Source organism: Cicer arietinum, chromosome 2 (genome assembly GCF_000331145.2).
Source record: "Cicer arietinum cultivar CDC Frontier isolate Library 1 chromosome 2, Cicar.CDCFrontier_v2.0, whole genome shotgun sequence".
Taxonomy (NCBI): Eukaryota; Viridiplantae; Streptophyta; class Magnoliopsida; order Fabales; family Fabaceae; genus Cicer; species Cicer arietinum.
In genome coordinates, this window is record NC_021161.2 from 45,754,977 (window position 1) to 45,780,483 (window position 25,507).

General features: G+C 29.1%; 3 protein-coding genes and 1 pseudogene across 3 annotated transcripts; 1 reads left to right on the forward strand and 3 right to left on the reverse strand.

Moving 5' to 3' along the window:
- Positions 1-1,384: 1,384 nt before the first annotated feature.
- LOC101494335 (uncharacterized) lies at positions 1,385-2,402 on the forward strand. The gene has a single exon (XM_004490900.4). The coding sequence runs from the start codon at positions 1,734-1,736 to the stop codon at positions 2,334-2,336; it is 603 nt and encodes a 200-aa protein (XP_004490957.1). The 5' UTR covers positions 1,385-1,733; the 3' UTR covers positions 2,337-2,402.
- Positions 2,403-3,675: 1,273 nt separating this feature from the next.
- On the reverse strand, positions 3,676-7,280 carry LOC101494647 (26S proteasome non-ATPase regulatory subunit 7 homolog A). Its single transcript, XM_004490901.4, has 10 exons — positions 6,953-7,280; positions 6,094-6,186; positions 5,899-5,980; positions 5,590-5,686; positions 5,350-5,425; positions 5,146-5,204; positions 4,875-4,997; positions 4,575-4,632; positions 4,409-4,494; positions 3,676-4,108 (listed from the first exon to the last, which is right to left on the reverse strand). Exons 1-10 carry the CDS (start codon positions 7,137-7,139, stop codon positions 4,028-4,030), a joined length of 942 nt encoding a protein of 313 aa, XP_004490958.1. The 5' UTR covers positions 7,140-7,280; the 3' UTR covers positions 3,676-4,027.
- Positions 7,281-8,284: 1,004 nt separating this feature from the next.
- Positions 8,285-9,948, reverse strand: LOC101494967 (WUSCHEL-related homeobox 5-like; annotated as a pseudogene).
- Positions 9,949-17,041: 7,093 nt separating this feature from the next.
- Positions 17,042-20,395, reverse strand: LOC101495293 (eukaryotic translation initiation factor 3 subunit F-like). The gene is made up of 6 exons (XM_004490903.3): positions 20,072-20,395; positions 19,070-19,149; positions 18,741-18,970; positions 17,839-17,960; positions 17,648-17,761; positions 17,042-17,444 (listed from the first exon to the last, which is right to left on the reverse strand). The coding sequence occupies exons 1-6, from the start codon at positions 20,378-20,380 to the stop codon at positions 17,355-17,357; spliced, it is 945 nt and encodes a 314-aa protein (XP_004490960.2). The 5' UTR covers positions 20,381-20,395; the 3' UTR covers positions 17,042-17,354.
- Positions 20,396-25,507: the final 5,112 nt, after the last annotated feature.

Sequence of the window (25,507 nt, forward strand, 5' to 3'; positions counted from 1 at the left end):
ATGAGTTGAATATTAATTGTCACTATCATAATGTATATGAAAGTTATGACATTTCATATAGATAACTTATGAGTCATTACCATTAAAATCAAATTATAAAATACTCGAAATTGAAATTGGTTAAACCAAAGAACCAACAAGGAAGAGGTAAATATGGCTCTAATACCAAATGTAAACATATTTACTAACATATCTCTGTTTTTCTAAAAAAGAACCATCAATGTTAGTCAACTTATGAAATTAAATTTTTGACCCTTAAAATAATTACCTCTAGCTATTGTTAGTTTTTATGTTAGTGGTTTTTTCTAGCTTTTATTCTCTCACTATAGAAAAATTGAGTGAGAAATATAGGAATCAATAACCTATTTATAGACATTCTACCATTCAAAATGCATTGAATATCGATTGCCACCGTCATAATATACATGAAAACTATGACATTTCATATTCATAACTTATGAGTCATTACCATTGTGCTATTACATTTCATATCCACAATTTATGAACCACCATGAAGTGAAATTTTCAATAGTTTGGATCACTTATTATAATTTTTATGATGGAATTATTATACAAAGTTTTAATTATATGTTACATTCTTATAACACACAAATTTTGAAACAACTAATTATATAGTGAATAGGCAAATTGGTCCACTAATTTGTAAGATTTGATGAAATAATTTCTTTAATTTTGAGAATTAACAGATACATCTCCCAAGTTTTATAAAATTTCAGTCAAAATTGTCTCCATGTCAACTTTTATTGTTAAAGATTATAATTTAGATGTCAATTGAATTTGTGGCATCCGCGTGATGATTTCATGTTAATGATATCACAACATGAGCTATTGTTTTATCAAATTTAGGTCTTTCATGAAGTAAATTTCTAATAATTAGTTCATGCACAATTATAATTATCGACAATTCTGTCTGTGATATGACAATTTCATTGGCAAATTTGATTATGACGAGATGAAATTGATGTGAGATAAACGTGAAAAAACCACATTGACTAGTTAGTGAAAAATTAATTCATGAAAGACCTAAATTTCGTAGATAATTAAATTCATCCATGTTGTGATAGTATTTATGTGGAATCAACTTGAAGAAGAATTTGGATTTGTTGCGGTCTCACTCACACAATCATTGTGTGACCGTTTGATTAAGATCGACCCAAATCTCAAACAAATTTTGATTTTATTTAAAAATTCTAAAATTACCGAATTTAATATCTAGAGAATTCAATCCTAATTAGACCATCATACAATAAAAAAAAAATGACACAACCACTATTGTAACTAATATTTTATAATTTTAATAATATATTTGTCTATTTACGAAATTAAGAATTAATTTAACCCAAACTCTCAATTTCAAGGTCATTTTGTCTATTGAATCATTTTAAAAAAAACTTAAACTTTCGAAGTTCAGATAGTTAGCTTAATTGACATTGATAATCGTGTTGTTACGGTACAAGATGTGTGAATTTGGAAAAATTCCAGCCACAACGGTGAAGGAGAGTTCAATAACATCTAACGATCTCTTGTTTCTTTCAGTTTGACTTCAATCAACTACCACTTTCTACTATTTTAAGGTTTTGCACCACTTTATGTTTCTTCCCCTTTTGACTCTTCAAGTTTAAAGTCTTTCACCTTTTGAAGCTCAAACTTTGAGAAATTAATATTTACAATAGCAACGATTTCATCTAGTGGAAAAATTGGGTTCAATCAAAATGAGGAAAAGTGTAATCTTGAAGCATTCGATCGCTCTTGTAACCATTCTAGTCACCATTTGCTGCATTTTCATCGTAATGGTAACTTTTTACAATCTTCCAGAAGCTAAAAACAAGAGTAATGAGAAAATGGGGTTTGACCCAATTACCAGATCTAGAAAAAATTCCTTGCAAGATTTCAAATTGGGAAAGTTTGGTGAAATGATGGTTGAAATGTTACCTCAAGATCTTGCTTTTACAATTTTTGTTCCTTCTGAGGAAGCTTTTAAGCGTGATCTGCGTTTGAGTTTGAATGATAGTTTGAAACAAGACAAGTTTAATGATACATATGCAATTGTGAGTCGTGTGTTGGGTTTCTCTGCTGTTCCTCGTACAATTTGTTCTGTTGATTTGAGGTTTGGTGAGGTTGTGTCTTATGATTCTTTGTCTGGGTTTCCATTGTATGTTTCAAAAGATGTTGGTGGAATCGTGGTTGTTAATAGGATTCGTAGTGAAATTGTAGATGTTAGAAAAAGGGAGATTGTTGTTCATGTTTTGGATGGGGTTATTATGGATGCTGATTTTGAACAATCGGTTCTATATGAGGAAACTGAGGAAGATTGATTGTATTCAAATTTTTTTTTATTGACGAATGTTAGTATGTTAAATTATGTTAGTTTTTGGGATGCATTCTGGATGTCCTGTTTAAAACTCTTTCAACTGAGTTTAGTCTTAATACTTCACACTTGCACATACAAGAGGTAAATGTAAAAGCAAAAGGTTTTCATTTTCTACTTGAATATGTGGAAATTTATTTAGTTAATGGCATGGACAATAAGTGTTGTTTACCTGTTCAATCCATGCGTAGTTCTTAAATATGCATTACTAAATTTGATGTTTTTCAGTTCATGTTACATCCATAAGGCTTCTTAATAAATACTCATTCCATTTCATTTTTTTTAACCCATCATAGACGTCTCAAGATATTTCTACAATTTAAGTTTTTTAGACGTGATTGATATGGGACTAATTCTTGAATTGGTAGTGAGACATCCGGTTATTTCACTTGAGATTAGAGTATTAGACTGCCTCCCAAATGGACAATTCCAATAATCAAACTCTTCTAGGAACATATTGATTATTCCATGAATTAAGGCATTGTTTGGTTTGGCGGTAGCACACAGTTTCTTGTGTTCCAATCTAAATGTACAATGAAAGTTAAGCAGCTAGAAATTGCAGTGGGCAGTGAAATGATCATATAACACAGCCTAATACCATGTTCACAGTTGCAAATCAAGAGCTGATGAATTAACAACATGCTCATAGTTTTCATGAAACAGGTTAAAATGACATTAGTTTAACTTTTATAGTTCTAGTAATAAAGCTTTCCAATTTTTTTTTATAAAGATTCCCACTGATGTTAACAACCAAATTATATGGGATACACATAGCTAATAGCTAATAAAGTACAAAACATGATTTTTGAAACAAATCAAGGATCATCATGATCATTGAGAGGAGAATTTTGGAAGGCAGTTTAATTTAGTTACAAAATTAAACAAATTATAAAAATATTTTTAATAATGAAAAAAGTGGTCAAAATATTTATGATCATATATCATGTTATCTTTTTAATTTTAAAAATTCTTAAATATATATTAAAATATAAACTTTTTTATCTTAAACCGTCGCTCCCAAACACCTACAAATATTTCAAAATCCAGCAACCACACCTACATGAACATTCATATATAACAAGAAGACATTGTTAAAGTGGCGTGTATGAACTAGAGTAAAAATAGATCTGCTAAGAACCTCCCAAATTACAAAAGTGAGTTTTATACCAGTACAAATACCAATAGTTACTTTTCTATTCAAATATTAAAAATTTGTATGGAATTGTGAACGAAGTCATGTTTAGAGCTATCATCAGTTCAGTAGATGCAAGGGATCAGCAAACAAATGGAAATAAAGATCGATTCTGCTGTCATGATTAATTTGTTACAATGGTTAAAAAAAATGTATTTCTCTTTAATTAACAGTTGTGATTGCTAATGAAGCTACCAGATAATAAAAAACAAAAGGAGCAATAAAATCAAAATACATAATAAATAAACCACGAGCTGAAGCAATAATATTGCAAGGGTTAAAAGAGATCATTGTGCCATATTACATGTATTTCATTAACCCATGCAGGAATGCTGCTCAAGAGTGACAGAAAGGAAGGTGTCGTTGTTTTGGTCCATGTATTGCTTGTACTACATAACTGTACCTTTAGAACTCCAACTCTCCAAGTATCAAAATCCTCTCAAATTTCAATTTCCTGCTGTGCTTGGTACACTTGGTACAGGCACTGATTTTGAGTCTTCTTCCCTTTCATGTTCTTTGTTGAGCATCTGAAATGATAGTTCACATGTTAAGAAACATAAATCACATTAATGATTTCAAATGTTTCACTTCACAAGCGTATCTCATCTAACAAAGGCCTGATACTAAACAAATCAACCCATATTACTTAACTGAAGCTCAAGATACAGAGCACGGTAAAACCCTAAAGGAGAACTAAAATGATTTTTACTTTTAACATTTCTTAAATTGTTCTTGTAACGATGTTAAAACATACCCTAGATATAAATCCAAAATCAGCAGACAACAATAACAAATACTAGCAGCATGATTCGGTAGTGTAATCTCACCTTGTTGTTAATCAAGTTGTGGAGAGCAATTACACTTCTAATGAGAGACGATAGGTATATTACTAGCATCATATCATTTGTTTTCACTGCAAAATGACAACAAGGGTCAACAATCCAGAAAGAAAATTGCAAACATTCATACTTAGCATTAACTCAAATTCTTAACCTGCAAAAGCCTTGATCAAATCAGTGACATTAAGATTTGGCAGCAGGTTGAATACGTCCTATCAAAATAAAACAAGACATGGTAAAACACAATAAAGGAGTAAACTCACAAAAAAAATCTAAAGATAGCAAAAATCTGATAATTTCAAGTAATTAGTACTTCAAGTGACTGATTTTAAAATCCAGTTTCGAATTAAAGTAAACTAAGTGTAGTTGATAAGCAAAAGATATATCAACCTAAATTCCTGGAAAATTTGATAACAGCCAGAGAATCAGCAGTTACGAAGATTATCAAACCAACCTGCAAATGGTAGAGGATCTCATGGTTTAGAGGAAGCTTTCCATCAATGACAAGGTCAAGGTAACTTCTTATTTCTTTGAGTCTTGCATCCAAACCTTTCAAGGCCGTGAGTTTTGCACTTACCTACATGACAGATAACGTTGTCGGCATTTACCCTTGTGCCAAAAAAGAATCATCTAGCCTACTCATCTAAAAAGATATCGCTAGGGGGGCAGGACAACAAAACCAACTAAAAAGGATTCAACGCATAAGAAGTGTGAACAAGCGGTACCTCTGTTGCAAGAGTGCTAATGGTTGTATCCTTCACATCTCTGAGCAAGTGTTCCACTCCTGCACAAGGGAAAGAAGAACATAAACTTATACCGGATAAATTGCTCAGACTATCAAAAACCATGTGGATAGGATTCAACGAGATTGGTATGGAACAAAAAAAAAAGACAATGAAAATGCAGTAGCTCTGCATTCCATGGCATACCTATTTCCTCAACTTCATGAGCAGCAATTTCAGATTGCACATGAACAAAGACCTTTTGGCTTTTCTGAGTGGCATTCTACATTCAAAACAAACCATCCGTCAGTACCTACTTCTAATGATTAAGTTTTATTGAAACACTACCTCCTATCACATGAAGCAGAATGATTATCACAACACACAACATAAATAAAATCAGAAGTACAAATTTTTAAAGAAAGATAAAAGGTACTTCATTCCAACCTCTTTAACTTCTTCAACAGCATAATAAGCTTTTGTAGGAATTCCCAACTCCTTAGGTTCGACATCAATTATAACCAAAACAGGATTTGGAACATAGCTGCAACAATCCATAAATTGAGATGAACATTAATAAGACATATACTAAGATTAACTCTTAGTTACGAGAAGATGTCACACCCATGTACTTAATTGCTCATTTGCATACAACTCACTCAAACTAATAGCCATAAAAAGGAAAATTCACTGAAACTCCATCACTCAAAAGCAATAAAAACAACTTTGATATCAATTTGGGGTTAAGAAACATACTCATTGAATAAACCATGAATGTCAAGGTCATTTTCCCGCAGTTTTGGTCCAGTGCTATACCATCCCACAACATGCTCCTTAGCTACAGAATATAAATAAATAAATCAATTAATAATTATTCCGCATTTTCAATTACATCTGATTTTCAACAACAAATAATAGGGAAATAGTTTAAGTAAAGATAATCTTTTATACCATTGATTCTCTTAAACATGGAGAACATTGATTCATGGTAATTGTGATCAAGAAACCAAATAGTAGGATCCTTTTCGTCTTCTTCAAATGGCACTGTTGAAAGCATACAAAGGGAAAAGCTATTAACAATTGAGTTGGTTGTTTTTATTATAATGCAATGAAAAATGAGTAAATAGTCATTTTGACCCCTAAGACCTATTTGAATTGGCTTATGTGAGCCTATCTACTAGCATAAGTACTTCTGATTTGTGAAACTATTTGAGAGAGCTAAAAAAAAACAGCTTATGACATATTCATAAGTTGTTTTCAGCTAATTTCCATTAACTATTCAAGATAGCTTATACGAAAATAATTTGACTTTATTTTATCTTTTGTTATAGAAAAAGCTTATGCATAAGAACATACACAATAAGAGCATATGTTATAACCGCATAATTAAGTTATTTAACCAAACACTCTGTAACACCGAACACTTTTAATCAAGATGTATCACAGTGTCCGACACATGTACATTGACACATTGGCTACATTTAATTAATTCATTTTCTTAAATTATTACTGGTGTCGACATGTCAGTGTCATTTCTGATATATCTGTGAGTATACCAGCTTAATAGACCAAACATGGCCTAAATATGTGAGCAATGTCACTTGTATTGAAATTACAAAAACATCCTGTGTTTTTCTATAGTAATTTTATAAACTAAATTGACTAACTTTCAAGAATCAAACTAACTAACCAAAGATGCATTCGAGAAGCAAACTATTGTAATTTTGAAAGCTATCTACTAAACGAAAATTGAAATTGAGAGTTGAAGATGTTGATAGAATAATAAATAAAAAAATAAATAAAAACGAACCGGCGTAGCTGTTGGTAACATCAACGGTGCCTTTGAAAGATGAACCTAGCAAGACACCGACGACACGTTTGCGAGTATCTTTGGCGACTCTGTTGTAATTATCAACTATGCTAAGCAAAACTAAAGGGTGAACAACAACTTTCTCAATCGCTCTCCATGATATTTGTTGCGTCTTTATCACATCCATTGATATTCAATGATTTTCACAACGCACTTTAAACCCTAATTTCTTCTTTATCAATCGATCGGTGAATGAATAATCAAAATGCCTCTTTCTTTCTCCTTTCTTCTTCCTGATTCCGATCTCACCTAAAACCTCTCAACTCAAACAAAAAAAATAACCGATCTCTTAGTTTTGGGCTTTATAGTGTAAAGCCCACCCGATCAGACCAAATTATATTGGGCCCCCACTAATAGAAAATAAAGCTTAATATTGGGCCCTCGTTTCACACAATCGTGGGAACACTTTATAATGACTACAAAGTGGTGCATATGATATTTATATAGATTAAAATCGAAAAAATAATTAATTAATACACATAAAAAAAAGGTGCATATTTTGAAATATATTTAAATCCTAAAACCGCATTTAATTAACAAATGGATAAAATAGTTTTGAATTACTAAATTAGTATAGTCGACCGATAATTTCACATTTGCTAATTTTCTCTTGGACATGATTATTTGCTAGTCCTTACACGTGAATCTGAGTGAAGCTATGATCTAATCCAAAGTGCTTCTTTCTCCAAAACAAAATTAGGATCAAATCGTGAAGAACGATGTATGACATTCTCCAACTTTGGTAGATAGACACCTTTAAGTATTCAATAGTATATTGGTTATGTGTGTGTGTGGTTCAAGATATTCAAAGCTTTGCATCCCCAAGGTATGACTCATTTTGTAATCGTCTAGACTCTAGCTAGTATGCATTCCAAGGTACTCATGAGAGGAAGTCTTTATAAGGTATTATATTTATGTTGAATTTTGTGTTGCAATAATATTATAATATTATATTTATCTTGGTCTTTCAAAAAAAAATCTCACGAGAAGATGAAAATTAGAAGTTCAATTCGTCTTTATATTAATTGAAATTATATTTAAAAGTTAGTTGGAATTAATTTCTAAATAATTAATTAAGTTTTCCCTAATTTTATGTAAAGAGTATGCTAAGCTATATATTCATTTTGAATTTTTTGTATCATTTTCTCATTCTTCACCATAGAACTTATCTTCACTTTAATATTATTATGATTTTTGTCAAGACATAATACCAAGTTGAAGAGGTTTAATTGCACGAGAATATGTAGGTATTTAATTACCACATTTCAATTAGAGCTAAAATAAATCACTAGGTAAATATCAATTTTGAAGCTACATAATTTTTGCTTAAAGGCAATTTTTGCCTTTCTTTAACAGTTCATGATACAATCTAAACATATTTATTTTGTGCTAAACACCTAAACTCACTAAGTAAAAGATTGAATCTCTTTTTACACAAAGCTCAACCGCAAATCTAATGGTGGATGCTCCATTTGTTCTCCCATGTTACATGTGTATGCAAACATTGTATTTTCCCTGCATTCATTTACATGCATACTTAGTTTCTCTGATTCTGATTCACCAAAGGAGTTCAATGGAAAAAGCTCAAGAGTCTCAATCACCCTATTAGGCTCTGAGTACATCTCACCAAGTCCTGCAATACATAAGAAGAAAAAAGTGTCATAAAATTAAATCACCACAAGCTAAGTATAATGAAGTTTTATAAGGTTATTGAAAACATACAAAAGAAACATTTAAAAGCCATCACCCTTAAGTAGTAACAGCACTATGTGTATATTTGATTCCAAAACACTTTCACGAGATAAAATTGATTCTAAAAATCTCAGAAATACAGTTCAATCGATAATTTCAAATATATTGATATATAAAGTTATAGTTTAAATTCAATATTTTTCACTTCTCCATATTTTAAGTACCTGAGTTTAATCACTAGACTATTTGACAACAAAAAAATTAATTCTAAAAATATAAAATTCATTTTGATATGTTTTTGTATGTTATAGATTATAATTGATTTTTCTTTCAAAATAAGTTTTTAATTTATAATTTAATATTCAAATTCACTTTTATATAAATGTTTCAAAGATAAATTATTTTACATTTAATTTACTTTTAAAATACAATTAATTTTATATAATCAATTCATTCAATATAAAATTATAAAACCGCAGAATCAAATACACAAATAATATATATTTATATTGATGAGGATGAATTCAACATAATCACATAAATTTATTAATATAATTTAGACAAAAAATACACTTTAAAACTTGAATAAAATCTACAATAAATTAATAAAATTGAGCTTAATTTAAAAGATGCAAATAATAGATAACATAACATAGTACTTACTTAGTGTAGAAGCATGAATAGAGTTGTCTGTGTCATCAAATGAAAGCAGGAAATGTCTTGTGTAATAGATCCAAAAGGGTAACCAAAAGTACCAACAAAATGGTTATTATTAATCATCACATTATTATCATGATTGATTTGGCAATGATGAACTTGTAGTTGCTGTTGTTGCTGTTGTTGTTGCTGTAGTTGCATTTGTTTGTTAAGTTTCCTTCTAAGTTTCTGCCTATCCCTAGCCTTATGGTTCTGAAACCAATAGAAGACATTCTTGCTCTCAATCTTACCATAGAAACTGAGTTGATTGGATATGTTTTGAATCTGATCAGTGGTTGGAGTTCTGAGGCCTGCTCTGAACAGTTGAGTCAGAAGTTTAACTTGTTCTGTTGTTGGATTCCAACGCCCACACTTTGTGCCACTGCTACCACTTTTACCAGATGATGATCTCATGCAAAAGCCTGACATGTTCTCTTCCATATTTTTATTTCTAAATTTTTATATAACTCTCAACTCAATACTTTTCCTCTGAGTTTATCTGAACCATGCTTATATAAAGATCTCAATTCGTGTGCATTTATATAATATTAGGGGAATATTACACTATAACTCTTTTATTGGTGCTCAATTTTGGACTAGTATTTAAAAAGTTTCTGAAATTTTAATAAAGATCCAGAGACTTTTTTGAAATGGTGTTTTTGTATTTTATGAGTCAGATAATGATTCAATTGAGGTAAAAATAAAGAAAAACTTTTTAATATTTAATTTTTTAAATTAACATTAATAAGTTATTATCTTAAACGTCAAAATGAGAAGAATCGTTAATTTATATTTTAAAAAAATATTTATGATCGTCATTAGTATTTTAAGTAATTTTTAGTCATTAGTCAAATGAAGATCTTATCCAATTTAAAATTGGTCTATAATATAATACTCTTTAGTTCTTTTTTAAATTTAGATTTTTAAAATTTAGTGAAAGATTCATTATATTTTTGTTAGTAATATTTTTAACAATTTATTGTAGAGAGATAAATAGATTAAAAGAGACGATTAATAGTTATTCGTCTCGTACTCTTTATTTAAAAAAAGTATATTTTAACTCTTAATATTTGTAAAATATAAAAAAAAATTATATTTCACAAACTATGCAAGTATGTAATACATATAACGCTACAATAGAGGACGGAGTGGGCACTCAACTTTTTGTAATAATCTCACATTAGATTTAAAAGTGGCCTTAAATTTTTAGTTTAGATTTGGTGAAGAAATTAAGGTGTATAAATTTTTTAGAGTTTAATAAATATACATTCAAAAATAAAATAGTTTTACATTTATATCTAATATAGATATGAGAATTATTCATAATTTAATATCTTATCATGAAAGTGGGGGTGAGAAGTGTGATATGCTAGAATACAATACATATTCTATATTCTCAATTTTTTGACTGTGTAGACTCTTCCCTGTCCATTTTTAAACTAGACTAAAAAATTCGGTTTACTTTGAATTTTTTTTAAACTACATAAAATGAGGACCGATTAGACTGATTCATTGGACTCAATTTATTTTAACAACTCTAATATTTGCCAATAATTTCAAATATATTCTAATAATTTATTTTAACAACTCTAATATATGCCAATAATTTAATGTTATTATACTAAAAGTATCTCTAATTTAAATCCAATATTTCGAGGAAATGACAACTATAATTAAGAATAGATTGGTTAGAGTATTTCATTTTTTACGTGCGATTAAAAAATTAAATATATTTAACTACCGTCTTTAATAATCTTCATCAAAATAAAATCAATGTTGTGTGTATTGAATAATTTCTGCCACATTTAAAAAATAAAATACATATGACACTAACCGAATAATATTCACTGTCACAAATCTCATACTCTACATTCTGTCTGCTTTGAATTTAGGGAATGTGAGGCACTATTATATGTGGATTTGATCGGTTTCATTTGATAAACAAATAGAAAGATATAGATATTCGCAAAAGGAGACATTGTTCAACGTTTTGGTCTTGGAGCATGACCATATATATTAGTTTCACTAATTATAGTATATTTTATGTGATTCTTTTTATTCATGTTTTTTTAATTTCCTCGAGTTCATCTTCTAAGACACAACACAATGTGTTTTTCAGTAAAGTGTGCACTTACTCCCATGATTGTACTATTCTACATGTCTTTGTTTATGTTTATGTAATTTTCATTGTCTTATCTTTTATTCTTAGTGCTTCGACAGCATACTTATCATATTGATCCCATTCAATCAAGACGTGTGAGTTAAGACAAATTTTGTTTTTGAAAAAGAAGTGGTTGTCCGCTAAAGTTTACATAGAAATGGTTCAAAGTTGTTGTATATTGTTGGATTAAATAAAATTTTAATAATTATACAATTTCAAATTTATTTTTAATCTCTAACAAATTTTAAAATTTTGTTTTTAATATTATTAAAATATACTTCACTTTTTTAGTCTCTAAAAATTGTTCTATTCTTTTTTTTTTGTCTTTGTTTTTAAGTTAATTTATGTGTATCTTTTAAATTTTTAAATAACTTTTTGTAAGAATATCTTCGATAAAAATTTAGAATTATTTAATAAAAATAAATTAAATATAAATTTTCAAGTAACAAAAACTTAAAATTTTATATTTAATTCACTTCCTGTTAAAAAAATTGAAGTTATTTTTTAAATAATATATTTATAATATTCTAAATATCTCTGTAAAAAATCATTCAAATTTATATCCAAGATCATCTATCTTATTTAGTGATAACAAATATGCTCTTTATCTTTTTTTACCAAAAATATCATTTATCTTTATAAACGTTTACAAATAATATGAACACATCGTTTTTTTAAGCAAATTTGACAAAAAAAAATTTAAATTGTAAACTTTATAAAGACAATCAATGTGAGACAAAAATATAAATAGAAGATCTATTACAACTAAATAAAATAAAATATTTGATGTAATTTTCTTATAAAATTATTATATTGTAATATATTTTGTCTATGTATTAATATATTAATACTTTTATGATAAAATATTGTGACATCTTTTTATATGTTATTGTATCAAATGTTTTTATGTGTTAATATTCTTTTATTAACAAAAAGGGGAAAATCCTTTATACAACTGCAAAAATAATAAGTTTATACAAAAAAATGACTTTTTTATTTAAAAGATGATGTCGGTAGATATTGCTATTATTCACGGATAAGCATCGTTTTAAGTTTTTCATAAATAATTGAATATTAATCTTTTTACCATTGTCATCATAAACATATAGTGACATAAATGACTTGAGGCGGTAATACAAACTAGTACAATATTATTTGGAAGTAAAATAGAAATAAAATAGTTAATATAATTTTTAAGAAATAGAAATTTATTTTTAAATAATTTTATTTACTAATTAATGAGATTTAATATAAGACAAGTCGAGATTTAATATGAAACAAGTCAAGGGATTGAGATGTTAGAGTATTATTATCTTTATCTTTAAATATAAACTCTCTTTTAAAAATATTGTCGTTTTTTAAAACTATTTTTTTTAATTAACTTACATATGAAATGTTAATTATCTTTATAAAAAGTTTTTAATTATTTAATAACTCAAAACAATCATTAATTAAATAGAAAAATAAGAGTACCAATAATTGAAATTTAAAAAGCGTGCGGTTATCCAATATTTTGAATTGATTAAAATTATATACTTATACAGAGAGAGTAAAGAAGACAACCAATTATAAAAAAAATAAAATTAGAAGAGAAGTGTTGGACAAAAACTTAATATCGTTTTGTATACAATATAGATATTTCAAAAAAAAAAGTATTTAATTAGATATATACAAGTACAATTGTAACCAAAATTGTGTCAATAAAAAATGATACTAAAAAAAATTATGCCAAAAATTGATATTTTCTTTATATATTTAAATATTATAAGTATAATATATTCACTCTGTATAAATATATTTTCTTTATATTGATATCTTTTTGAATATAATGTATCAATTAAGTAACTAATAGTTAAATTATCCATTTATTTTATATATAAATATGTTTTATAAATTATTGTCCACTTTGTACAATTCCCGAAAATGTTCAACTATTTACGAGTGCCATTTTGTCTCTTGAAACTTGGCATGGCACTAGGGTTTGTTAAACAAACTTTGTTTGTCTAGCCAGCTCTAACTTCTAAATCTTTTGGACTAAAGCTGTTTAGTTTACATGTTATCTTATATTAGGCAGCTACCCACAAATTAACGGTCAATAATGTTTTTTTATAAACAAGCGGCACAACAATTAACAAAATTGTATTTGGTAAAAGAGATATACTTTGTATTGTTGAAGGAATTTGTTACAGGAGTCACTATATCTTCATTTGAAGATATAGTGTTTCTATAAATGTTAATTTGTTCTGTCGATGAATCATTTTTGTTGAATATCACCAATGTAAGCATGTTACGGGGAAGTCGAAACAACGTGTCTTTTGTTTTTTGTGTGCTCTCTTTTTTATAATTTTTTTTCAATGTTTTGAATACAAATCATATTATTTAGTGGATTAAATTTTTTATAATTAAAGTTTATCAAATTGTATGCAAAAGAATTTGGTTATGGGTATAATTAATAATATTCTCAACCCTTGGTGTGCATTGACATAATTTGTGGTTAATTATCTTTCTTATTATTTGAGTAATTTAATTTATGTTTCTGATTTATTTTGGTCATATGATAGAAAAATTATAAACTTTATTTTGTTCTTGTTCTAAGCACCTCTTGTGATGGAGTGTTTTTTAAATATATTCATTTTTGCTTGTTTAAAAAAAAAATGAATTTCTAAAAAATATCTAAAGATGAAGTATAATATTTTATTAAAATTTGCTAAAAATACTGAAATTTACTTTTAAACCATCGCCATATTAAACAACCTCATTTAATAATTTAATAATAGTATCAATAAAATATTTTCTATTTAATATAATTTTTATTTATTTTCAATGATCTAAATTATGGAAAGTAATTAAAACAATAGACTTAAAATTTTATTGAAATTATATAGATTAAATGTAGCTAATTATAGTTTTTAATATGCATAATATAACATTATTACTCTATAATTCATTTCGAGTATATAATATTATGTGTGGATATAGAGATTAATTACTATCTAATTATTATTTGGTTATGCGTCCAATTTATAAATCTCGTATTGGATGTTTTTACCGCAATTTTATGAAGTTACATATTCAAGCTTCAAAATCAACGTTAGAATGGTTTCACCCCACCTCCCAAACAAACACTCAATAAGTCTATAGTTGGATGTCAAAAGTTAGAGATATATCTTTGTTTGATTGGTGACTTGTGAAAAAATGTCTTATATACTTTGCGATGGATAGATATTATAAAATCATTTAAAATTCTAACGATTTTTGGTGTTATATTGTGTAAATAAAAACTTGGTGATATTATTTATCTTCAGGACTGAATTGATGTCGTCTTAACAAATAATAATAAAAACTGAATATTTATAACTCAACTTGTATTTATTTTCTTATACTTTTTAATTAGCATCAATCATGTCATTATATTAATAGTAACTATTTAAGTGAAAAAACCTTAAACATTTACTTAAAAGTATAGATATAGAGATGTGAGTTGTTATCAAAATATTGATCAGCAGTGTTTCAAGTTTTGATTTATCGGAGACCACATATGTACACATCTATACTCTATTAAATTTTTTATTTTATTATTTTCGGTATTTTTGTTAATTTGGTTTAGTTATTCATTAAACTTAAAAATAACATAGGAAAAACAGAAAAAGTTGGGTATATGAATGATTTTAAAGCACAAAATTAAGGGTTTTGGTAAAAGCAACTTGCCTTTAATTAACAAGCTTCTTGTGTCTTTTTGTAATTGTCCAAGTATCTAAGAAGTGCCTACTGTTTGTTTCATGAAAGGAATAATTTATTTATTATATTAAAAAAGGTTGGTTTTACATTGTTATTAACTTATTATAGGGTGGTGATTAAGAAGCCCAATGCTAGAAATAGAATGTAGAAGCCATGCACCCTTCTCCTTATCTCCCGTGTCTTTTACTTTCTTGTCTCCACTACTTTTGTCTCTACTTTTTTTAGAATACTACCTACTATGCGGAATTTAATATAAAAAATATATTTTGTCAAAAGAAAAATATAAAATAATATATTGGCATGCACTTGGCCTAATGGTATGGTACAACATTGCATATTGCATGCACTAGCATTATTATATTCCTTAAATAAATCAAAACAAAATTGTGTTTATGTTAGTGTTAGATTTATACAACAAACACAATACGGTCCTTATATTATGGATGTGCTTTTGAGTCATGACAAAAATACAGAATAACAGTTACTATTGTTAGATTTATATATGGAGATCATTGCCACTAGTAACAGTCAAACATTCCGTCCACTTTTACACTGTGGTTGTTGTTGTGATGCTAGTGGGAATCTAGCAAGCAATAGGAAGTAGTATTACTTTTGAATTTCTTCTAGAATTTTGTTTGTAAATTTACGTATATAAAAATGATGTAAAAGTATAAATTTTTATATTGTTTCATGAAAGTTTAAAGGTAATCGACAATATAAAATAGTTTTATATTATTATTTAATCAAATGTAATTATTTATTATCGTGTTAAATTGTTATTAAATTACAGTATAAAATGTTTTTATTAGACATAGTTTTCATATTGTAATTGACACCCTTAATTTTTCTCTTCAGTTAATTTTGTAATGCGATTTTTTGGATAAATTATTCCATAAGTCCTTATAATTTAATTAAATTTTTTAATATCCCTATCATGTCAAAAGATTTTAATTTTTAAAAAATAAAACTTATACTACAAACAATATATCAAGTTTTGTTAGACTTTAGAAACCTATATATTAAAAAAAAAAAAAAACATAGATCAACTATAATAATCACTTGAAAAGTTATCGAAAAAAATAATCTCTTGACAAATAACATTGCGAAATTAGTTATTGTTTCCATGATTGAGTGACTAGGGACTCATTTTAACATAAATACAAATATAAGAACCTCATTAATTAGAAACATTGAACTATAATGACCAAATTAAAAATGGAAAATGTGAGAAGTTAGGATATAATTTGATCAAAGTTTAAATTAAGTGAGAAATTCAATGAAGTGCTAATTGGATACCTAAATTTTAAAAATAAAAAATTAGTGGTGTACAAACAAAACTTAGTTAAGTACTCAATTCAATTTTGAGAGTTGCTAGATAAGAGACTAGGGAGGAAAAAAAAATTGTCCATAACTTCTTCAGTCTATTGTCGCTGGTTGACTGCATACTGATTCACACAAAAAATTCTTGTACACTCCCGCGTGATCACACAAACATGGTCCAAGATTTAGGATATCATATCATACTTTCATAACAAAAACATAGATTTTGTCCCACATAAATCAACAAGTACTTAAGTCGTGGTGAGAAGATATGTTTGCTTTACAGACAAAAGCACATAGATGTACATTTACTCCAATAGTACCTTGTAATTAATAATATAAACATTATTTCAAAATATTATTATGCACTTTGCAATAATGAATAAATATAATCGGGGAAATATAAATATTTAACAAAGATATTTAGTAAAATTACTAAAAGATAATTATTTCTTGTTATTTCATATGTATAATAAACTAAAGTGATGTTCATTTTAAGACAGAATGACTATATCATTGCATAGCCATAGATCGCTGAAAAAATATGTCTCTAACCAAATTAGTGAAGTATGAACTACTACAATGCAACCACAAACCCAAAAAAAACAAAATTACCTAAGCAATAAAAAGCGCCATATGTTAGTATTAAAAAATACAAAAACTGATATTCCAAGCTACGGGAAATATCACAAAATGGCGATTTCCCTAAGCAAAATTGCATTCGTTCTGACACAATCACAGAATCTGAGCAGCCGTGTTCAACTTTTCAGCCAGGCTGAGCTGTGTCCTTGTGATGCTTGATAAATATAGCATGAGCAACTGATCCTGAAAACCATGAAACACTCTTGTCAGACCAACAACCCTGTGAAGATGTTTTCATAAACCAAAAACATAGCAAACGGTTCTGATGGCCAGAAGAAATCATTTCAGAATTGTTGGGACATATTTAAATTCCCATACAATTTACTATTTGCTTTATTTAACGATCATAGTAGTCCACTATAACATGACTCAAAACCTAATCCTACCTGCAAGCTGTCATTCACAAGCTTATCAAAAGCTGAGGAGGGCAATTTGGGAAGAGAACCTACAACATCTGATATACATTTCCCAATTTTGTTGTCTGGATCAACACGCCCTTCCTGACACGAAAGAAAAAAGTTGATTACAACAAAAAAAATAGCAAAATGAATAGAAAAAGCGATGCCAAGATATATACCACAACATCATCAACGTATTTGAAGGCGTCATCAATCAAGGTCAATAGATGTGCCATTGATGCTTCCATCCCTTCTAAATCAGATGGGATTTTGTCAACAGCAGTTGCCTTCAAATTATCAACTGTCAATGCCAGAAGTTAACACATAATCAGGATTTTAATCCTTCAAGTCAAATTGTTCCATTATAGGAATTTCAAAGATAAGCTTATGTAAATAGTTAAAATACTCAGGTTTATGATGATCACGGCCATCAAAGTTTTGCTTTTTTCTGTAAAAAACGAAAAATATAACAACATATGACCCATCTGATTTCAGCTGCACTTTGTGCAGTCCTAAACTTCAGGCTGCAGGTGATCCAAGTCCCATTACTCACAAGAAATTGATCCTCCAGATTTTCAGGGAATCATCATTTAACACGACATAAGGCAAATATCATACTACTTTAGCCAAATACATATGGGACACAAATCACTTTTAGGTCATGATCGAGGTGCAAACAATTCAACTTTTCACAAATAGAAAACTCATTTTTAGCAGCAATTTGTGTAAAAACAACTTGGAGGGAAAAAAAGATGATGGTGCAAAAGAGAGTCTAGATTTAGTCCTTTTGGCAAAGTGTAGGGATATCTAGATTTTGCAAGAGCCAAAAGCAAGTCATTATGACCTAATACTTCTGATCAGGAAATATTTTCTTTCAAACCTAACCTAAAGCAATATCACCCATTGATCAACTAAAAGAAAATTTGAGGAACTACTCTCTGCAGATGCATCTATGAATTGATGAAAGCAAGCAGATAATTTTTGTTACAAGTATTTTATTGAAGATACAAAAAAAAAACAAAGCTTTGACAAAAAAATGGAAAAAAAATAATAATAAAGTTGAAATTCAATTAATACATACATCCAATACGTTCAGCTTCAACCATACGAAGATCCAAAGGGATTTCTTGAAATTGTGCAGCTAATTGCTGATCTCCAAGAGATAAATTGTTTGAAACATATGCTTTTATGGTGCCCTCTCCATCTGCAAATCCTGTATCAACAGTCAAATGTATAGGGTTGGATACTTCTCGAGAATAAAATTCATGGATCAATGCACTGCCACCGGTTACTCCAAGACCAGTAGAATACCTGCATGAAGTAACCAAACTCATCTTCACAGAACTTTAAAATTATAACTTAGATTCCAAAGAAATTTTTATAAAATAAGTTTCAAAGAATTGGACTTACCATCCTACTATAACTTCCTTAGGGTTCACTTTTTGGTGGGATAGTAACATATTATGGTGGTACTCAATATCCAAAGCAACCTATAAGGAAAAATAAATGAAAATCAGAACAGAAAGTTACCTTTTAGAATTAGAGACAACCGAAATAGTTTATTTAGTTGATTTTCAAACTATGTAACACCAACACTTCAAATTGAAAGTGTATGCAGACAAGCATGACACTGACACATGTGATTGCATCCAATTACTTCTATTTTCTCAAATATTACCCATGTTAGCGTCCTGTTCGACAGTGTTGTCAATCGCGGATTGCAAAAAATAGCGAGTGGTTCAAATTCTGCTATGCTATAGCGCCTCTACAGTGGCTATTTGACAATATTTTGTACTAAATAGTGTAGCGCAAACCAATAGCGATTTGTTAAGAATCCGTTATGCTATAGCGGCACTAAAGCCATGATTTGACAACATTGTTGCTCCGTATCCGCGTCTCTTAGGTCCTTCAGTGTTTTCAGAAGCAACAATGGACCAACATTGAAAATAAGACAGTAAAGCTCACTAAAATGGTAGACAACAAGTATCAAGCATACTGTTATTTTTTAGTTATAAACAACATATCTACCAAATATATGTATATACTAATCCACATGGTACCTCATTTTCATTTAAAATTAAATTTTCTAAACTCCAATTTACCATTTTACTTAAGAAATATATACAGTTCAGCAATCTTAATCGCTTCTACATAAAAACTATTAACCGTTCCTGTTCAAAACTGCAAAAGTTAGAAAATAGTCCAAAAAGAGTTCCAGAATTCACAAAAATTAACTCAACTAAAAAAATGCCGGAAAGTGTTAAGAAAACTGCAATTTGAAATATTAATTTCCCTAACTTAAGATTTAGCTAAGTTTCAAACAATAAATAAACTTCAACAATGAAACATTGACAAATTCAAATAGAAAAAATATAATTACAAAAATGAATGCAAATGGGGAGAGTGGAAGACCTGGTCGACGGACTCATTATGCGGAACAGCGTATGAATTACGGATATCGACGGTTCCGTCGGGGAGAACGGAACCGAGTAGCGTTCCGATTACGCGCTCCGCTTGGTCAGGACGACGGACATAGCAATCGCAAATGTTGAAGATAACGAGAGGATGAACCTTCCCTGATAAGCTCTGAGAAGAAGAGAATTGCAACACCGTGCGTTTGCTCGACGCCATGTTTGGTGGTTCGACTTTCAGCAGGTTCGCAAAACGCACCGCAAGAACCCAAAATGCTAGGGTTTTGTAGATGGGCCTTGATAGGCCCATAAAAGCGTTTACTGGACCGAATTTGAATCATTTGACTGGTTTTACTTTGGAAAATTGCTCATCACCCCTTCTGTGTTCAGAAAACCCCGAAATCCCCACAACTATCTCTAAGCTTTCTATTGTTAGAAAATTGAATTTTGAACTCCACAGTTGGATTTATACTCGGAATAAAAAAATTCAATTTTGTCCAATTTCATTTTCATTTAATTTGAGGTAAAAGAAAATTACTCTAAAATCTTATTTCTAACTAAAATTTTCGGTAATTAAATTGTTTCATCTAAAAATCTTGTACACAAATTAATGTTACCGGAAATTTCAAGGCAAATTTTTGTTCGATAGTATGGATTGTCTACCGAAAATTTCGCTTATAAAATTTCCGATACACTATTTATACTACAAAAATTTTTGTGTCTAGAGAATATTCTACGATAGAAGGGAAAATGACCACCTTTCAATCTTTAAGAGAAATTGTGAAACCTGGTTTCAATGTGTTTGTTCCTACCATAAGCAATTGGATTCTTAACCTAGTTGCTTGATGATTTGTTATATCTACTAGTAGTTGCATTTGAGTCATTAAGGATTGAATTCAATAGTTTGACAACTTGCATGACAAAGCATCAATATATTCAACCTCACACGAAGATAAGCAACCAGAACTTGTTTCTTTGAGCACCAAGAGATCGGTGCTCCATATAACTCAGAAACAAATCCCAATGTGCTTTTAGGGAAATTTTCAAAATATATTTGGATTTTTCTAATAGCTATATTAATGTAGCAAAATTAAATAATTGAATGTATCACTTGGTCAAGTGGTTACAATGTTTGGGTTTAATTCAAACCAATGCATCTATTAAGTTATCAAAAGTTGCAATCTTTCACAAAAGTTTTTTTTCACCAATTGGTATGAGTATATCTATAACTAGAGATATTTTAAAGGCAGAAAGAACACAAGATAAACAATACAAAATTCATGTTATATGAGTCAAAATTATGTCAAAATATTTCTGAGCCATTTCTTCTTTTCTCTAGTGCACGAGAGTAAATGAAGAAATTTTATTTTGTAAACTATCATTGATCAACCGGCTTGATGTGAATGCGCAATTCACTTCAAGGATTCCAAAGTATCCTGAAGGGGATTCGTCGGTTAACCCGTTTGCATCCAATATATATAGATTAATGGGGGCGAATCGAACCTAAAGCTTAGTGTGATACACACGCTTTGGAATTTAATTGTGCAACCTTCATCATCATCAAGTTCATCCTCTTCTTGTTCAAGATTTGCAGCATACCACCAACAAAAGATCCATATGTCGGTTGAATACATATGTCGGTTAAATAAATCATGTTGAGGATCATATGTCAGTTTAATCTATAGTAGATATCCTTTACTTTTGGAAGGACATACATATGTCGGTTGAATAAATCATGTTGAGGATCATGCTTCCATAAGTGGATGAATCTTCAACCTTGGTGAATGTGCAATTTATTGGAGTTCAAAGAAACAAACTTGCATTATCGACACCACCATGGTTGCACAATTTATGGTTCTAGTTGCATGTAGTAAAAAGGTATAATGGCTAAGAATTTTGTTGTATGAGATACCAATTTGACCAAAGTTAATGACATCAGTATCTATACATTGTGATAGTCAATACCCACTATCAAAAGCATATAGCCAAATATATAATAGAAAATCAATACATATTGGTTTAAGACATAGCTATGTAAATAATTTAATGGAGTGATATCCATAGTGTTTGTAAGAATTGAAAAGTATCTTGCAGATCCTTTGACGAAAGGTCTGACAGAGGACATGGTGTTGAAAACATCATTAGGGATGTGATACAAGCTCATATCTAGATAATCACCAATGGTGGAAACATCAACTCACACTGGAGTAGCATCAAGTCTTGAGTTCAATGATGAAAGTACATTATTAGAGTGATTGAAGTAATTGACAATAGATACACCCCAAAGGATAAAAGTACTTGAACCATAAAATAAAAGTGGTAGGATGAGGTCTCCTCTTAATGGACATATAGCATGTATTTGCTGGAATGTATAATTATGGGTGTATTTTTGATATAGTCCACCTATATGAGAATGAAGTGGGCCGCTTCATAGGGTTTAAGAGCTTGACTCTTAAATTCTCACAAAAAGGATATGAGACACAAGGCCTTATCAAATGTGTCATTTTTATAATTCGATCAACGGTATCGAGATTTCATGTGTAAGTTATGCACACTTGTTCTAATGAATGGTTGGTTCAAAGCTTGTCTGCCAATCTATTTGGGGATGAGTGAAAACATAATTTACTAAGTAATGGTTCAAATCGTAAGATACCTTTATCTGAAACCATGAGATTTTCGGAATAACAGGCTTAGATATATTTTGAAAATGGTGGGGGATTGTTAGGGAAATTTCCAAAATATATTTGGATTTTTCTAATAGCTATATCAATGTAGCAAAATTAAATAATTGAATGTATCACTTGGTCAAGTGGTTACAATGTTTGGGTTTAATTCAAACCAATGCATCTATTAAGTTATCAAAAGTTGCAATCTTTAACAAGAGTTGTTTTTTTCACCAATTGGTATGAGTTGAAGAGTTGTTTTCTTTCACCAATTGGTATGAGTATATATATAAATAGAGATATTTTAGAGGCAGAAAGAACACAAGATAAACAACACAAAATTCATGTTACATGAGTCAAAATTATGTCAAAATATTTCTGAGTCATTTCTTCTTTTCTCTAGTGCACGAGAGTAAATGAAGAAATTTTATTTTGTAAACTATCATTGATCGATCGACTTGATGTGAATGTGCAATTCACTTCAAGGATTCCAAAGTATCCTGAAGGGGATTCGTCGGTTAACCCGTTTGCATCCAATATATATAGATTAGTGGGGGCGAATCGAACCTAAAGCTTAGTGTGATACACACGCTTTGGAATTTATTTGTGCAACCTTCATCATTATCAAGTTCATTCTCTAGATTTAAGTTATATATACTCTAGTTATTCACGAACATCAATATTTATCTTTGATTTTGATGCTTATTATGACTTGATCAATCCTGATATGATATTTGATTTGAATGGTTATTGGAAAATACTATTTAGATCTTCATTGAAGATACACATCTAATGAATCTAAACTCAATGAATAATGTAGGTTTAACGGTCACAAATTTTCGAGTGCTAATACAATGTGTCTCGGTCAACCGTCTTGGGAACCGACATTTAAACAAGACGATTATTCTCTTATCGTTATTAAGAAATAAATGGTGTGTGAATAGCGACAATGGTGATATTTGTGATAAGTGGAATATATGTAACAAATCATTAAAATATATTAGCAAGTTGTTAATGAAATCTAATCCCAACAATTTTATCTTCTTGTTATTTTCAATGCTTTTATCGTTTTTACGTCCATTTACAAGTTACTAAATAAATGTTTTAAAATATTTTACTTAGAATTATATTAATTGTCCCTATGGATACAATAATTCAATACTTACTTTTGATAAAGCCTATAATTTCTCATAATAATCCATCCAATCATTTGATATGCTCCCTATTAATAAAGTGAAGTGTTTACACTTGTTGTCAATCAGCATAACGTCTTAATTGAAACGAACCTAACGTATCTTGTTACCAAAATTTTTATAAATCTTCGGATTTGTTTTCAAATATGAAAAAATAAAAGTGAAAGGAAAAAGGAGAAGATAATTGAATCGTAGAAAGAATAAGATGAAAGTGCAATAAATATGTAAAAAAAAGGGAGAACGAATAAGGAATTGAGGTAACTAGAGAAGAGATAAAGATGAATCGTGTGAGAGAACGAAGTAGAACAATCTTTTAGATTAAGGATTTTGAAATTTGAGAATGAGTTTCAGAACAGTGGAAGAATGAAAATGAAATTGAGTAAACCAATTTGTAATCTACTCTATTGTTCTTGTTGTTATTATGAAATATATTTTTAAAAGAGGTTGGTTTAGTAACTTAATTTATAGTTCATTGTCTTCTAAAAAAAAAATTTATATATATATATATTCATCAACTATCTATAGATGATTGTCAATTTGTGATACATAGATAGTTGAGGGGAAAACATGAAGATGAGGAGCAAAATCAGCATTAAACCCAATAAATATGTTTGAATAAGAGATATAAAGTGGAATAAATTAAAGTGTTAAATGTTTTAGTCTCTTTAAAATTTAAGTATTTTGTGTTTAATTTATATAAAAAATTTGGTCAATTTTTAATCATTTAAATTTTTTTTTATTTTCATTTTTTGTCTCTAATTTCAAATCAATTATTGTGTTTTTTTTTTTTTAATTTTGTTGCAATAATGTCAAGGACATGTTTAACAATTTCTATACAAAAATTCATAAAATAGATTATTATGTAAGTGCATTTCAAAGGATAAAGTATTGTAAAGTTGTTTGATATGTGTTGGGAAAATAAAAATAACACTAAATTCTAAAATCGGAGAAAAACCTATAAATGTTGTCTAATTTGGGATCACAAAAGACTTAGAGACATCTCTATTAAAAATCTTAAGGCATTAAGTATATGAGTCACATTTCTTATGTATTCAACATTTAGCTCATTCACTTTTGAATTCAAGAATCTCCACATCAAGTGTGAGTTTCTCACATCCTATATTTGTCCCAAGATCAAGATCTACTAGTCTGGCGATCGCAGTAGCAACAACAGATCAAATGCTCCAGGAACACAAAAGACTTTGACACCATATCTTCGTCCAAAACTTTAAGACATTAAATATATAAATCACATCTCTTATATATTCAACATTTTAACTCATGCATAATATAAGACTTTACTACTCAAACTTAAACTCAATAATATGTTACGATACGAATTCGAACAAATATTATCTCCCTTCTCTATACTTAATGTGCACAAGTACACTAGTGCAATTTAACCTTGTTACATCAGTTTATATGTACATGTTAGATTGGTTACTTGTCTGGTCTAACATCAAGCGTTGTAATAAATAGTTAACTATAAAATCGGCTTAAATGACAGACGTGACAAGTCAAAATTCAAAATTGATTTATTAGATTGGTTAAATTTGAACCAATATAACAAATCAAATTCAA